The sequence below is a fragment of the Acinonyx jubatus genome, chromosome B2 (assembly GCF_027475565.1).
Source record: "Acinonyx jubatus isolate Ajub_Pintada_27869175 chromosome B2, VMU_Ajub_asm_v1.0, whole genome shotgun sequence".
Classification (NCBI taxonomy): domain Eukaryota; kingdom Metazoa; phylum Chordata; class Mammalia; order Carnivora; family Felidae; genus Acinonyx; species Acinonyx jubatus.
Genome location: NC_069385.1, coordinates 16,952,735 through 16,966,548, shown reverse-complemented (window position 1 = coordinate 16,966,548; position 13,814 = coordinate 16,952,735). Strand labels below are relative to the sequence as shown.

At 44.4% G+C, this 13,814-nt stretch overlaps 1 protein-coding gene across 5 annotated transcripts in view; it reads right to left on the bottom strand.

Moving 5' to 3' along the window:
* The window catches only part of LRP11 (LDL receptor related protein 11), a 63,739-nt gene that overhangs the window by 13,100 nt on the left and 36,825 nt on the right, over nt 1-13,814 (bottom strand). For 3 of the 5 annotated variants that reach the window (XM_027056646.2, XM_027056645.2, XM_015064590.3), the window contains 2 exons: nt 11,498-11,593; nt 3,233-6,356 (listed from right to left, as the gene is read on the bottom strand). In XM_027056646.2, the coding sequence (XP_026912447.1) occupies nt 6,202-6,356; nt 11,498-11,593 (251 nt within the window). In that variant the 3' untranslated portion in view covers nt 3,233-6,201. Of the gene's footprint in view, nt 1-3,232; nt 6,357-11,497; nt 11,594-13,814 lie in introns of those variants that run through there. The other 2 variants (XR_008298273.1, XM_053222116.1) reach the window with 2 other exon arrangements.

Below are 13,814 nucleotides of genomic sequence, written 5' to 3'. Positions count from 1 at the left end.
GGGGGGGGGGGAATGACATTTTAGGAAAATAGTACATTATCATTGTCCATGTAAATATTTAAAATCCATTGCCTTAATTTTTAAAAACTGCCATTGCTCAAAAAAAGTTGATTACACTTTTTAATTTGGCTTAATGTACCTATCCTAAGGTATCTTAAAAATTCAATGTATTTTAGGAGCGCCTGGGTGGCTCAGTCGGTTAAGCGTCTGACTTCAGCTTGGGTCATGATCTCACGGTTCGTGGGTTCGAGCCCCACGTCGGGCTCTGTGCTGACAGCTCAGAGCCCGGAGCCTGCTTCAGATTCTGTGTCTCCCTCTCTCTCTGCCCCACCCCTGCTTGTGCTCTGTCTCTTTCAAAAATGAATAAACATTAAAAAAATATTAAAAAAAAATTCAATGTATTTTAAAGTAGGATAACATTTTCTTAGTAATATTTTAATGCTCATGAATTTTTTGAAATCTGAAACCATCTATAGCATTAGATTGTGAGCCGAGGAATAAAGCTCCTTAGTTTTGTTTCATTAGAGAGGTAGGTGTTTCTGCTTTTCAGGTAACTGTTAGTGAATCTTCCAGTAGTTTGGTGTGGTACTAAAAGAGCTCATATGACAACGGGCATTGAATACTAATGTTGTAAATGAAATAGCAAACATGGGTAATTTTTTAAATGTTCTAAATGGGATTCAGAAGGCCAATAACTTAGGTAAGGGCTACATTCCTTGAGGGTATAAATCATTTCCTACAATGCACTAAATTCTTAAAGAACTACATTAGTAAAGTAAAAGTGCCCTGATCTTGGGGTGCCTGAGTGGCTCAGTTAAGCATCCAACTTGATTTCAGCTCAAGCTATGATCTCACAGTTGTGAGTTCGAGCCCAGTGTCAGGCTCTGTGCTGACACTGCAGAGCCTGCTTGGGATTCCCTTTCTCCCTTTCTCTCTCTGTGCCCGTCCCCGACTTGCTCCTGGGCACACTCCCTCTCAAAATAAATAAAGTTAAGGGACACCTGGGTGGCTCAGTTAGGTGTCCGACTCTTGATTGTGGCCCAGATCATGATTTCATGGTTTGTGGTATTGAGACCTGCATCAGGCTCTGTGCTGTCTGCTTGGGATTCTCTCTCTCTCTCTCTCTCTCTCTCTCTCTCTCCCTCTCCCCTCCCCCACCCTCCCCACCCCTCTCCTACTTGCTCTCTCTCAAAATAAACATTTAAAAATAAATAGACTTAAAAAAGAAGTGTTCTGATCAGATTTCAGTTTCATGTCTCTTAATTTCTCCTATCATTTTTCAGGAAGATGACAATGTTTTGTCCCCATTGTACTTAAAGGGTGGCTCAAATAGATTGCCAGTAAGAAAATCCTGCGTAGGGGCACCTGGGTGGCTCAGTTGGTTGAGCGTCCAATGTCGGCCTAGGCCATGATCTCGCCATTCCCAAGTTCGAGCCCTGCATCGGGCTCTTGCTGACAGCGCAGAGCCTGGAGTCTGCTTCGGATTCTGTGTCTCCCTCTCTCTCTCTGTCCCTCCCCCGCTTGTGCTCTGTCTCTGTCTCTCAAAAACAAATAAACATTAAAAAAAAAATCCTGTGTGAAGAAAACTGGCTGGCCCGTGTAGCCCACAGAAGTTGTGTATCGTAATATAATAAAAATGAAACAAGTCCAAGAGTTTCCTTATCTTTAATCCTTCTACCAGTGCTCTCATGGTAGATGTTAGTTCCCCTCTGTAGGCTTCACCTTTATAGCTGACTTTGTGTTGTTTGAGCCAGGATTCTTTTTGAAGTGCTCCTTGTCTGGTGGGAGAGAAAAGATCTGACTTTCAGTTCCCATAGAGGCTGTCCTGAGGCAGTGAATCCCTCTCTTCCCCTCTCTCTTTCCCCTTGTTCTTTCCCTTCACTTCCTTTCCAAGACGAGAGAAAGTTCGAGGGCTGCTGGAGCTGAAGAGCTCATTCTTACTCAGAGTGTCCTAATAGGACAGGCATCAGAATACTTTTTTGTCCAAAGGGCAGGTGATTGCAGCACTGAGGACATCTTAAATACAAGAGCAGAAATCCAGGGGCCGGGGGCAGCCAAGGACATTTATATTTGAGTTCCCACGCCCCAAATACGTCACTGTGATGCCCCCGCCCAAAAGATCACATCACATAGAATAATTTTTTTTTGCCAACCCTGTTTATTTAGGCTTTTTGGGGTGATTATCTTGTCAGGATTTTGCTTGGGAATTACATTATAGATGAAAGAGACTGCAGAATTTCCATGTGAACACGACCGTGTCAGTTGTAAATCAATTACAGAGATTTTCTGGGGAAAAAGAGCCACCCTTCTTGGGATCTTGGCTCCTTTATGTGATTAGCTTGTAGGGAACAGAATTGGATAAAGCAGGTCGGACATTACAGGTGGGTGTGTTAAAGGAGTGTCAGATTGGCTCCCCTTCAACAGCAAACAACATTGAAGGCGTGATCTCAGATTGTAGAGTTCACGGTTCTGATTTCTTCATTCTTCTATACACACATTTCTAGATGACACATTTAGAGATTTTTCCAAATTTCTGTTTTGATCTGTGAAACTGCTTTGTTTAAATATGAGAACATAGACTTTTGATATTTTTGGACTTTTGGGTCTTCAGTCGTATGAAATGATGAAAACGAAAGATTTTTTTTTTTAAGTCCATATACTCAGTACAATTTTCCTTAAGCTTTTTGGTAAAAGTTAAACTCATTTTAAAATGTGTTTTGAGGGGCGCCTGGGTGGCTCAGTCGGTTAAGCGTCCGACTTCGGCTCAGGTCGTGATCTCTCAGTCCGTGAGTTCGAGCCCTGCGTCGGGCTCTGTGCTGACAGCCCAGAGCCTGGAGCCTGTTTCAGATTCTGTCTCTCTCTGGCCCTCCCCTGTTCATGCTCTGTCTCTCTCTGTCTCAAAAATAAATAAATGTTAAAAAAAAAATGTGTTTTGAGAAGGTTCCTATGTTTTGAAATAACTGTATAAAAACATCTTTAAGCTGAATGATATTGTCAGTTGATCTCTTTCCAATTTACAGCGAGGTAACAAAGACTAAAAACAGAGGTGATGGGAGAATTCAAATGAGTAGGAACGAAGACACACGGAAACCTAAATGAAGCAAATGGAGGAGTCTCAGTCCTAACCACTCAGTTCATTTCTGAACACATGCAGCTTTGGTGTGTCCAACCGTATTTTCATCCCTGGCGGTTTGACATTTACCCCCCCAAAAATCTGTGCTTGCTCTTAAAGTAGCTATAAAATATGCACTTTATTTAGAATACTAGAGAGAATTGAGCAGGACAAAAGAGCTGGGAAAAATAGGGCCAGTGCCCCCCCAAAAAGTCAGCATCACAATTGATTAAAAAGCCAGGGAGATGTGAACATTTGTGAACAGCAAACTAAGCTTTTCTGTTTGGCTTGGGCAGTTTTTCATTAGAAATCCTCATTCGGTTTTAACACCAACAGTTAGACAAAACTTAGAGTCCAGTAAAGAGAACAAATAATTGAGAGTCACTCTGCTAGGAACAAAACGGTACAATCCCCAAACATCGAACTGGCGACAGTGTAACTTAAGAGACCCCCAGCGACAATCCCAGGCCCAGAAGCTGCTGTTACGGAGCATCATGACTGTGATGCAGGCAGCACGTTGTGAGGACCCGGACGGCCCCGTGCCCTGGGGCACAGCGCACTGTCCTATGTTTATGTACGGGAAGCCCAGTTAATTCATCGGCAAGGTCTGCCCTGAACAGCAAAACTGAAGAACAAATAGAAATACGCATCTCCGCATTTGGGTTGCGGGAAAATATGATAAAGGACAACATGAAACAGCCCTCAGTGACTGAGGAGGGCTGGGAAGTGTGAAAGCGAATCATGGAGCCGAATCACAGATTGTGAAAAGTCAGGAGGAGAAAGATGAAGACATTCTGTTATTTTCCTGTGGAAGAGAACAAACCTGATACTCGAGTGACTGGCATTCAAGCTTCTGGAAGGATGGAGACTGGCTGTTGTCTGCTTGTAGAGACGGGAGGAAAGAAGCTCTGAGTTTTCTGGAAGGTGGCTCAGATGGGCCTTTTCTCAGGAAGAGACGTGAGACACACGAACATGTTTGAGCAGCAAATCGTGGACAAGCTTCCCTCTAAAATTATTTTGAAATCATCTTAGATGCAGAATGCCTTCAGTCAGATACTCACAGTTAAGGTGACTTTCAAAAGTCCCATTCAGTCCATCTGACAATACAAATATTTTGTAGACCCCGATTCTCCTTCTCTAATTCCTAATTTCCCCCTTTGCAAGATAAGGTTGATAGGATTAAATCCAGGTAATACAGGAACAGCTCAGTAAATAATAGCAACTTATGATGATTAGGTTAAATGGTTGTTTAAAGTCACAAGAATAAAATACAATTTATGAAAGGGATATCGTACACGTGGATATGGACATCTTTTCTCAAGTCTTTCAACACCATAGCAATACTAAATCGTGTTTTAATTTCTTCACGTATAAAAGATGTGCTGAAAGATGCATGCCTCAGCAGTTTTTATTGTGTCGCGTATGGCTACAGGTGATGTCCTTCTCTGGACTAGGACACTGCACGGCATCACACAGAGAGCGCCCAGGGCCTCAGGTCACTCGTGCTGTCCTTTCTCTAACCTGCCCTGGAGGGGAGATTGAAATCTTTGCTCAATTCTTAATATTCAACAAAATGCTTGGACCTCTCAGGACATAAAAGTAACCGGTTTCTTTGTTTTTCTAGAACTAACTTGCCATTTCTTAATGGGTTCGTTATATTTCTGACCCAAATTAAGCCGTTTGCCAAAGGAACGACTTACCCCAGGTTCAGTCTGAAAATAAAGTGTTCTACAATGTGTTCAAGCATTTTAGAAGATTTGCCACTTATGAGAAAAAAGCCATACTATGTAAATGGTAACATCGTGTGAGTGTAGACAGGCACCACATTCCTCTCAAGGAGAATGATTTCTACAACATGTATAATCCCGGCATGAAGTGATGATGGGAATAATTTGCCTTTAAAAATCCTACAGACTGATTAACAGGGAAAAGATGCAAAGCCAGACGGCCAGTTTTCTGCAAAGACGAATTTGTGCAAGACTGCTCTATGCTGTGGGAATACGTAAGCCCGGCATTAGCTGATTGCACGTTACAGCGTCTGAAGCATTGAGTAAATAGTGGAGAAAAGTGGCTCAATCCCATTGGATGAAAGACCCTGCTGATCCTTAAACGTGGCATGTTTACAAAAGCTGCCCCTACAAATCCACTCAGCGTTCAGCTTTCCAGTTTGAATGCATCTTCCTCTTCCATCAACACAGACTAGTGTTGAAAACCAGCGACTACAGAAATAAAGCTGCTGTGTTCGGGACCATCAAGCAGTGCTGAGGAGATTCAAGAAAGAACTAATTGTCCTCCTCCCACTTCGCCCTCAGCTGAGTTTGTATTGAAATGTTTGACCTGCCACCTCTTCTTCCACCAGGATTTCCCAGCTCCCTTCACGACCGTGTTATGGCTATTTGTCATCCAAAGTCGGGGTTTTCTCACCCAAAGGTAAGCCTGATGAGGCAGCCCCCTAAATGACATGATGTCAGAGGCCCTGGGATAAACTCACATTCACCTTCCCCGAGGCCTCCTTGACGTGTTCATGGGGCTCTAGCACAGATACTCCTGCCATAGGTAACGGCTCATTGAAGGTATAAACTCACTTGAGATCCATTCCTAGAGACAGGTTTTGAAGGGGAGAGGAGAAAGGAGATCACGGGAAGCTTAGCGTGAGGAACAAGAGGGCCTCAGAACAAGAGGAAGCCGTGTATCAAGAGGCCCCGGGTTGCCAGGGGCCCGTGGTTGGCCTCCAGAAAGTAAAGGGTTAACGTCGCCATTCCAAGGCCACCCCTCAAATCGCTGAATTTTCTGCCGTGGCTAACTGCAAACTGCTATTTTCAGGGACAGCTTACCTAAGTCAGAATTCGATGTGTGAGTCTTTACTCAGACGGACTCCTCTCTAAATTTCAAAATATTTCACACACTTCCCAAAGAAAATCTTCCTACAATAAATAAAAACAAAGGTTTGGGGTTTTCAGAATTTTCTGGGGTTTCGGTATTTTTCTTAGCCCAGTTCAAACCAAAGAGGTTTCTAAATATCCGGAACCCAGTATATGTATGAATTAAAAGTGAAACATCCTCGCCCCCCAGCTATTTAAGTGACACTTTTATAGATACATCCCATTTATGAGGTAGTCAGATTCCTCAGACGTAATGGGACGAGCTTTTTTAAGTTTCTGTTTCACCAGGCGTAGTCGGCAAGCGACCATGAGAAGCAGCAGAGCCGTGATGGCCAAACCCAGGGCCAAGGGTAGCACTGCACCTGTGGAATGGTTAGAAACGAATAGGGCAGGTCACTGACTAGTAACAATAACCACTGCAATTTACTGTATGATAAACACTTTACATACGCTATGTAATCTGAACAAGTCAATTAAGTAGGTACTCGAACCATCACCATTTTATAGATTAACTAAGGTACCCAGATTACATAATTGCTCTAAGAGCACACAGCTGGCAAATGGCAGGTCTAGTTCTCAAACCCAGACGTCTTTAAAACCAAATTCTGGGGCGCCTGGGTGGTTCAGTCAGTCAAGCGTCGGACTCTTGATTTTGGCTCAGGTCATGATCTCACGGTTCATGGGTTCGAGGTCTACATCGGGCTCTGCACTAGTGGTGCAGAGCTTGCTGGGGATTCTCTCTCTCTCTCTCTCCCTCTCTCTTTGCCCCTCCCCTGTGCACTCTCTCTCTTTCCGTCTCAAAAACAAATACACTTTGGGGCGCCTGTGTTGCTCAGTCGGTTAAGTATCCGACTCTTGATTTTGGCTCAGGTCATGATCTCCTGGTTCATGAGTTCGAGCCCCTCATCAGGCTCGGCACTGACAACGTGCAGCCTGCTTGGGATTCTCTCTCTCCCTCTCTTTCTCTCAAAATAAATAAATAAACTTAAAAAAAAAAAGAAACTTATTTTCATTTCTAAATCCAGAGAACCTACTCTCAGCCAGTAGAAGCACCGCTGAGAGGGACCTTCAGAATATGGTGGCGTGATTCTCGCTAAGGGTAGTTGAAGAGAAAGTCTCTGTAGTTCTCCTTCACAGGCTTTACCCTGTGGGATCGGACGCAGACACCTCGACTAGAAGCAGCCTGTCCAGGCTGGCAGGAGTCGGGAAGGGACAGGGTGTGCCCCAGATCAGTCTTTCTTATCAAGCTCAGCAGCTCTATTCTTAGACCCGTCTACTCTGGAGTCCGGCCAGGCTTGGAGATGATATGGTGGAACCATTTTTAGCTGCAGGGGCCTTGCCAACTGGTGGAATTAGAGGAGTGAAAATGTCCATTGCAGAAGCTGATTCGGTAACGCTTCATTTCATTCACTTCTTCATTCGCTCAGTGTTAATTGGGAGCCATGCGCCTGACCCTGATCCAAGTGTGGGCGGCCAAAGACAATAAGCCAGTGCTGCAAAGTGCCAGCACCGCACTAGGTGCTTGGTGGTTTAAATCTAAACCTCACAACCGCCACGAGTTGGTACTATTAGTATACCCATTTTACCAATGAAGGAACTAAGACAGCAAGAATTAAGTGACTAACAGATGTTGGCAAGGATGCACGGCATCCTTTTGCTCTGCTGGTGGGAATGCAAACTGGAGCAGCCACTCCGGAAAACAGTATGGAGGGTGCTCAAAAAGCTAAAAATAGAGCTACCCTACGACCCAGCAATTGCACTACTAGGGATTTATCCACAGGATACAGGTGTGCTGTTTCGAAGGGACACATGCACCCTAATGTCTGTAGCAGCGCCATTGACAATAGCCAAGGTATGGCAAGGGCCCAAATGTCCATCAACAGATGAATAAAAAAGATGTGGTATATATACACAATGGAGCATTACGCGGCAATCAAAAAGAATGAAAATCTTTCATTCTGTGGGTGGAACTAGAGGGTATTATGTTAAATGAAATTAGTCAGAGAAAGACAAACATCATGGGACTTCCTTAATATGGAATTGAAGATACAAAACAGATGAACATAGGGGAAGGGAAGCAAAAATAATATAAAAAGAGGGAGGGGGACAAAACATAAAAGACTTAAATATAGAGAACAAACTGAGGGTTGCTGGAGGGGTTGTGGGTGGGGGGATGGGCTAAATGGGGAAGGGGCATTGAGGGAGACACTTGTTGGGATGAGCACTGGGTGTTCTACGTAGGGGATGAATCCCTAGAATCTACTCCTGAAATCATTATTGCACTATATGCTAACTAACTGGGAGATAAATTAAAAAATAAAAATAAATAATAAAAAAATAAACACAAAAATAAAAAGAATTAAGTGACTAGTCTAAGTCTGTACGGCCAGGGGTGGAGCTAGGATAGGGCCCCAGACAGCACAGCTCCAGAACCACCGTGGTACAGTGCTTCCCCAAAAGGGAAATGAGAGCATTATTATTCATGACTTCTGGTCTGGGTGGACAAACATTTAAATGAAAAAATACAATTAAGTGTAATTATTATGATGGAATTATATAGGAAGTGCACATGTGAAAGATGTAGTTCGTGCTTCTGGTCCATAAGCGTTTTGCCTGCGTGTTTAAATGAATAATGGAGCTTGTTTGGGGTGGGTGGGGAGATACGTTTATTTTCTGACATTTTCAGATTGAGATGCCTATAGATGATCCAGGTCGAAATTTCTATTAGGTTTCTGGATTATTTGGCCTAAATATGTGAGTCTGTAGCGTCAAGGTGGTGACCGCAGCCACAGAAGTGAATGAGATCGCCAGAGAGAAAGGGAGAAGAAGGAGCGCGAGGAGCGAGTCGGGGAGGAAGCACCGGCATTTAAGAGGGCAGACAAAAGAAGAGAAGCTAAGAGAACAGGAGACGCATCAGACAGGTGGCAGGACAGCCAGCGGACAGGGGAGTCTTGGAAGCACAGGGAAGAGATTACTTCAAGGAAGCACTTGGCCGAACCAAATGCTAAGCAGAGGTCAAGTGGGGTGGAGCCCAGAGAGGCCAGCGGACTTGGCAATCGGGAATTCATTTACGCGGAGACTGAAGATGGAAGGGTGCTGTTTCGTTTTTGTGTGTTGGGAGAGATCTGAAGGTGTCTGTTGGGGCAACGAGCCAGTAGAGAAACAGATGAAAAACATCAGAGAGTTAATCGATGATGGGGATAAGGGGCTGCCTCAAGACCAGGGGGAGACTGACCGTGGAAAGAGGGGACACTCCTTCGCTTAGTACTGAAGGAAAGGAAGGGTATGGGTGCAAACGGGCGACTACTCACGTTCGGGGAGGGGTGGTGGAGGAGGACCTCTGTGCTCGTTCAGGGCAGGGAAAGCATCAGAGGCTGCCCTTCTAAAGGTGTGTGATTCGTGTGAAGATGAACACCAGCGCTGAGGCCGCAGGGGGAGGGGGCTGTGGTTGGCGATGCCAGCCCCAGGGCCACAGTGCAGATGCCGCTGTGGTAACAACAGAGCAGACATACAATCTAGGGGAAACTTCTACTTGCCAAGTCAGATGTGTGGTGGCTGAACGTCGAATTGATTCCTGTTTAATGCTTTGACGACAAGGAAAATGAAATCTCCCATCACAAAAAACTTGCTACAATACTGAAAATTATTCTGGACTTTTCAATGCTTACTCGGCATGGTTTCTTCATTGTCTTTATCGTGGGTAATTTGAGATTTAAAATTTTCTAACCCCTAATAAAACACATCATTATATAATTTTCTCAGGAACCAGCGAAGGAGATGAATTGTTCATATGAGCTGGAGTGATGTTCATAACATATAACAACTGGAATGGGCAGTGACCAGTTAGAATGGAGGCTTTCTACACACATCTAGGCATGGGGCAGGGGCAGGGGCAGGCCTGGCTTCCCTTTATATGTCGATGGGGCACAGGGCGCTTTTTATTGAGTTATGTGGGGACAGGGGCAAGGCCAGTAGTCCAGCAGACGGAACAGCCTCTAGGCACTTGACGTCTGGATTATTTTGGCCACTTGTTGGTTAGTGGTTACACGATAATGTGGTCCAGATTTTACAAAGAACACTCTAGGGTAAAAAAGTCTTCTCCATGTTCAGGTCTATAATTTAAGAATCATATTTTATTCTCCTAAATCTTCTTTTACTAATTAGTTTGTGGGATTTAGGATTAAAACCTGCCTTTCTGAAGAACTCAGTCAAAAGTGTTCTCTTTCTAGTTAAAAGTGACCATAATTATGGAATTGTGGTATTCTTCTTTCACTCACTAAATATTCCCTCGACCTCCTACACTCTTTCCTCATTGTCTTTGGTCTTCATCCATCACTAGAGCAGCTGGAGAGAACTAGGTACTCTAGGATCTTTTTTTTTTTTAATTTTTATTTAATTTATTTTTTTAATTTACATCCAAGTTAGTTAGCATATAGTGCAACAATGATTTCAGGAGTACATTCCTTAATGCCCCTTTCCCATTTAGCCACTCCAATAATCCTGTTTGTTCTCCATGTTTAAGAGTCTCATGTTTTTGTCCCCCTCCCTGTTTTTATATTATTTTTTGCTTCCCTTCCCTTATGTTCATCTGTTTTGTCTCTTAAAGTCCTCATATGAGTGAAGTCATAATACCCTCTAGTTCCATCCACGTAGTTGCAAATGGCAAGATTTCATCCTTTTTGATTGCCGAGTAATAACTCCATTGTATATATGTACCACATCTTCTTGATCCATTCATCCATCAATGGACATTTGGACCCTTCCATACTTTGGCTATTGTCGATAGTGCTGTTATAAACATTGGGGTGCATGTGCCCCTTCAAAACACACACCTGTATCCCTTGGATAAATACCTAGTAGTGCAATTGCTGGGTCGTAGGGTAGTTCTATAAGATCTTTATAACTAACTCAAGCATAATAGCCATCATTTACTTATTTATTATTTATTAGCCGAACCAGTGTGGCTATTTATTATCATTTATTTATGTATGAGTCACACACGTGTGCTAAACGGTTTATGTTAATTGTCCCATTTCTCCCCCAACAAGTATGAGGCAGTGATAGTTGCCATTTCCATCTTACGACTGAGGAGAACTGGGATCCGGAGAGAGAAAATCGCCTGCCAAAGGTCATGGAGTTTAGTGACGGAGCAAGGGTCTGAACCTCGGCCTCAGATTCTAGGGCCATGAATATCTAGTTCTTAACTTCTAGGCTGTGAATATTACTTTTTCCATAGCATGTTACACCTGGAAAGAAATAGAGTCATCCTCTAGTCCAATCAACTGAGAAAAGAGGAAGCCTAGGTCCAAGGATGTGAGGTTACTAGTTCAAGAGCCCATAGATGCAGCCTGATAGAGGGAGAATACAACAGCTCTTCCGATCCACGGATCGGTCACTGCTCTTGTCCTAGACTCTTGCAGCTTCATCTGGTACCTTCCACTGGAGGATATGTGGTTCTACAAATGTCTGTACTCTGCAATGAATTTCCAAATTCCAGATTTACCTGTTTCTGGGGCTGGGTGTTCCCCTCCTCCTCGATCGCTCTTTGATTCAAAAATATAATTTTTTTCTTTTCTGTTCTTCCCTGAGGAACCACTATCTACAGAAAACAGAGAGAACATATGTCAAAGGTACATCAGAAACTTTAGGAAACAGACATGAAAATATAGCCTCATCTATTTTTCTTAGGATGGATTTAAAGAACTTGTAAAATTTATTACTCTTGTAAATGTAGGTCTGTGTTTGATATTAAAACACTAGGTAACTAACATGACCAGAGTATGGGACGAGAACAAAACCGCTGGACAGAGAAAGGGGAAAAGGCACCCAGCACTCTGGAGAAGGAAAGAAAGACGTCAGCTAGAAAAGTCACGGGTGATCTCTGCAATCTATACCATGAAAAGCAGAAACGTCCACAAAAGTTTTTCTTTAAAAAATGAAGAGTGAGCTTGCATAAGCCACTCAGACAAGTCGTTTGACTTTCTCACCTCAGCCCTACTTGGCGGGTATTCATTGCTCTTTGTTTTCCGCTTGGGTCAGAGAGGTTTGGTACTTGCCCGGGTTCTTTTTGAGTAGTAAGCGGGTCACAGGGCTGGGATTTAAACTCAGGCATGTCTAACTGCTTGTTGGTGGAAAACAGCATTTCTGGTGTAATGATATGTTGTTAATTATTTACTCTATCCAGTTGTATTACACTACTGAGAGTGACTAGTAAGAAAGATCAAACCTTAGGACTTTCATCCCAGGTCTGATAAGCCATGGCCGTACCACCGAATCATTTCCCATCCGGGAATTTACAGCATTTGTGTGCTTATTACATTGACAAGATGATGATTAAGCTAATGGAGTTGCCCTCGTGCTATGGTGTGATCTCAAATGAGCTTGGGGATAATATAATCCTCAGTGACAGTAAATAGAAAGGATGAGCTGACATGAGGAATTCTACTGAGAAGCAAAAGCTTAAAGCTTCTTTACTCCTATGTCATCTACAGATCTGTTCGCAACACCTGCAACTGAAATAAGGCTACTTAAAGGTAGTATTTATAAAACGCTTCGGAATCTGTACTAAGTGATATGCCTGGATTTACTAAGGATCACAAAACTCAACAGGATGATGGAAAATTATAAAGTTATTGCAGGTACCTACTAGGGCCAGAAAGCCAGGACTTGAAGAGATGGTTGCAGTCACGTGCTTGTGCTGTTAAAGAGAAGGGACTGCAAATGTGTGTGTTTCATTAAGGCATCCTTCAGGTTCCTTTTCACTCAGCCCTGCAAGCCATCAGTAGCTGAATCACACAGGCCATGTCCATGACACTCTGAAATATCCTCGACTACGGTCCCTCTCCTCTGTCCTCAACTGCCACAGCCTTAGGTCCGTGTCACCTTTCACTCAAGCACTCTGCGTGCAGACATTGCTACTGGAACACGTCTGCAAAGGCCCCTCATCCCCACTCGCTCAGCATATCAGTGCGAGGAGGTTAACCCACATTTGCTTCTCACGGCCAAGGCCACGGCAGGCTCCCTACCTTCTGCCGTGCTTTGTCACGTTACTCTAAAAGGCACCATACACGCCGCCTGCAGATAGCCAGTAACCTGGGCTGTCCTCCATAAACCGCGGGCCCGAAGAGAATGAGAGATGCGAGTAAGGCAGGAGCAATTTCTTGTGGGCCAGAGAATCAGAGTTACCTTGCAGGCTGATTGCTATCACTGTCCACTGGACTGTAGTGCTGGAAGCCCCCTCCCAACCAGAACGGCGAGGGGAGGGAACGGAAGAAGAGCAGGCAGTGGGAGACTGTAAGAGAGTGACCCCGGGGAGGCACCGGGCAGAGCCAGCCAGGGAACGGCTCTTACTGTGGCGGGGCCACCAGGTGCTGGGACTGCTCGGCTCATGGCTCACGGACAAAGGGATTGCTGCCTGGAGCTGGAGACCGTTCCCAGCAGGATGGGGACAGGGATACTGCATTGAAGCCATGGGGCTGCTGGGGCCCTGGGGCCATCGAGAGCCTGGGCTGTCCTCCACCTGGCAAGCTGATTTCAACACCTTTGGATTTTGTGGATCAATCCAAAATTCAAAATGATTCTTGGGGCCAAGTTAGGGTCAATTTTTTATTTTGCCAAATAAAGACAGTAAAAGAAATGGCCATTTAAGAAGGCCATTGCTGGGGGCGCCTGGGTGGCTCAGTCGGTTGAGCGTCCGACTTCGGCTCAGGTCATGATCTCATAGCTCGTGGGTTCGAGCCCCGCGTCGGGCTCTGTGCTGACAGCTCGGAGGCTGGAGCCTGCTTCGGATTCTGTGTCTCCCTCTCTCTTGGCCCCTAACC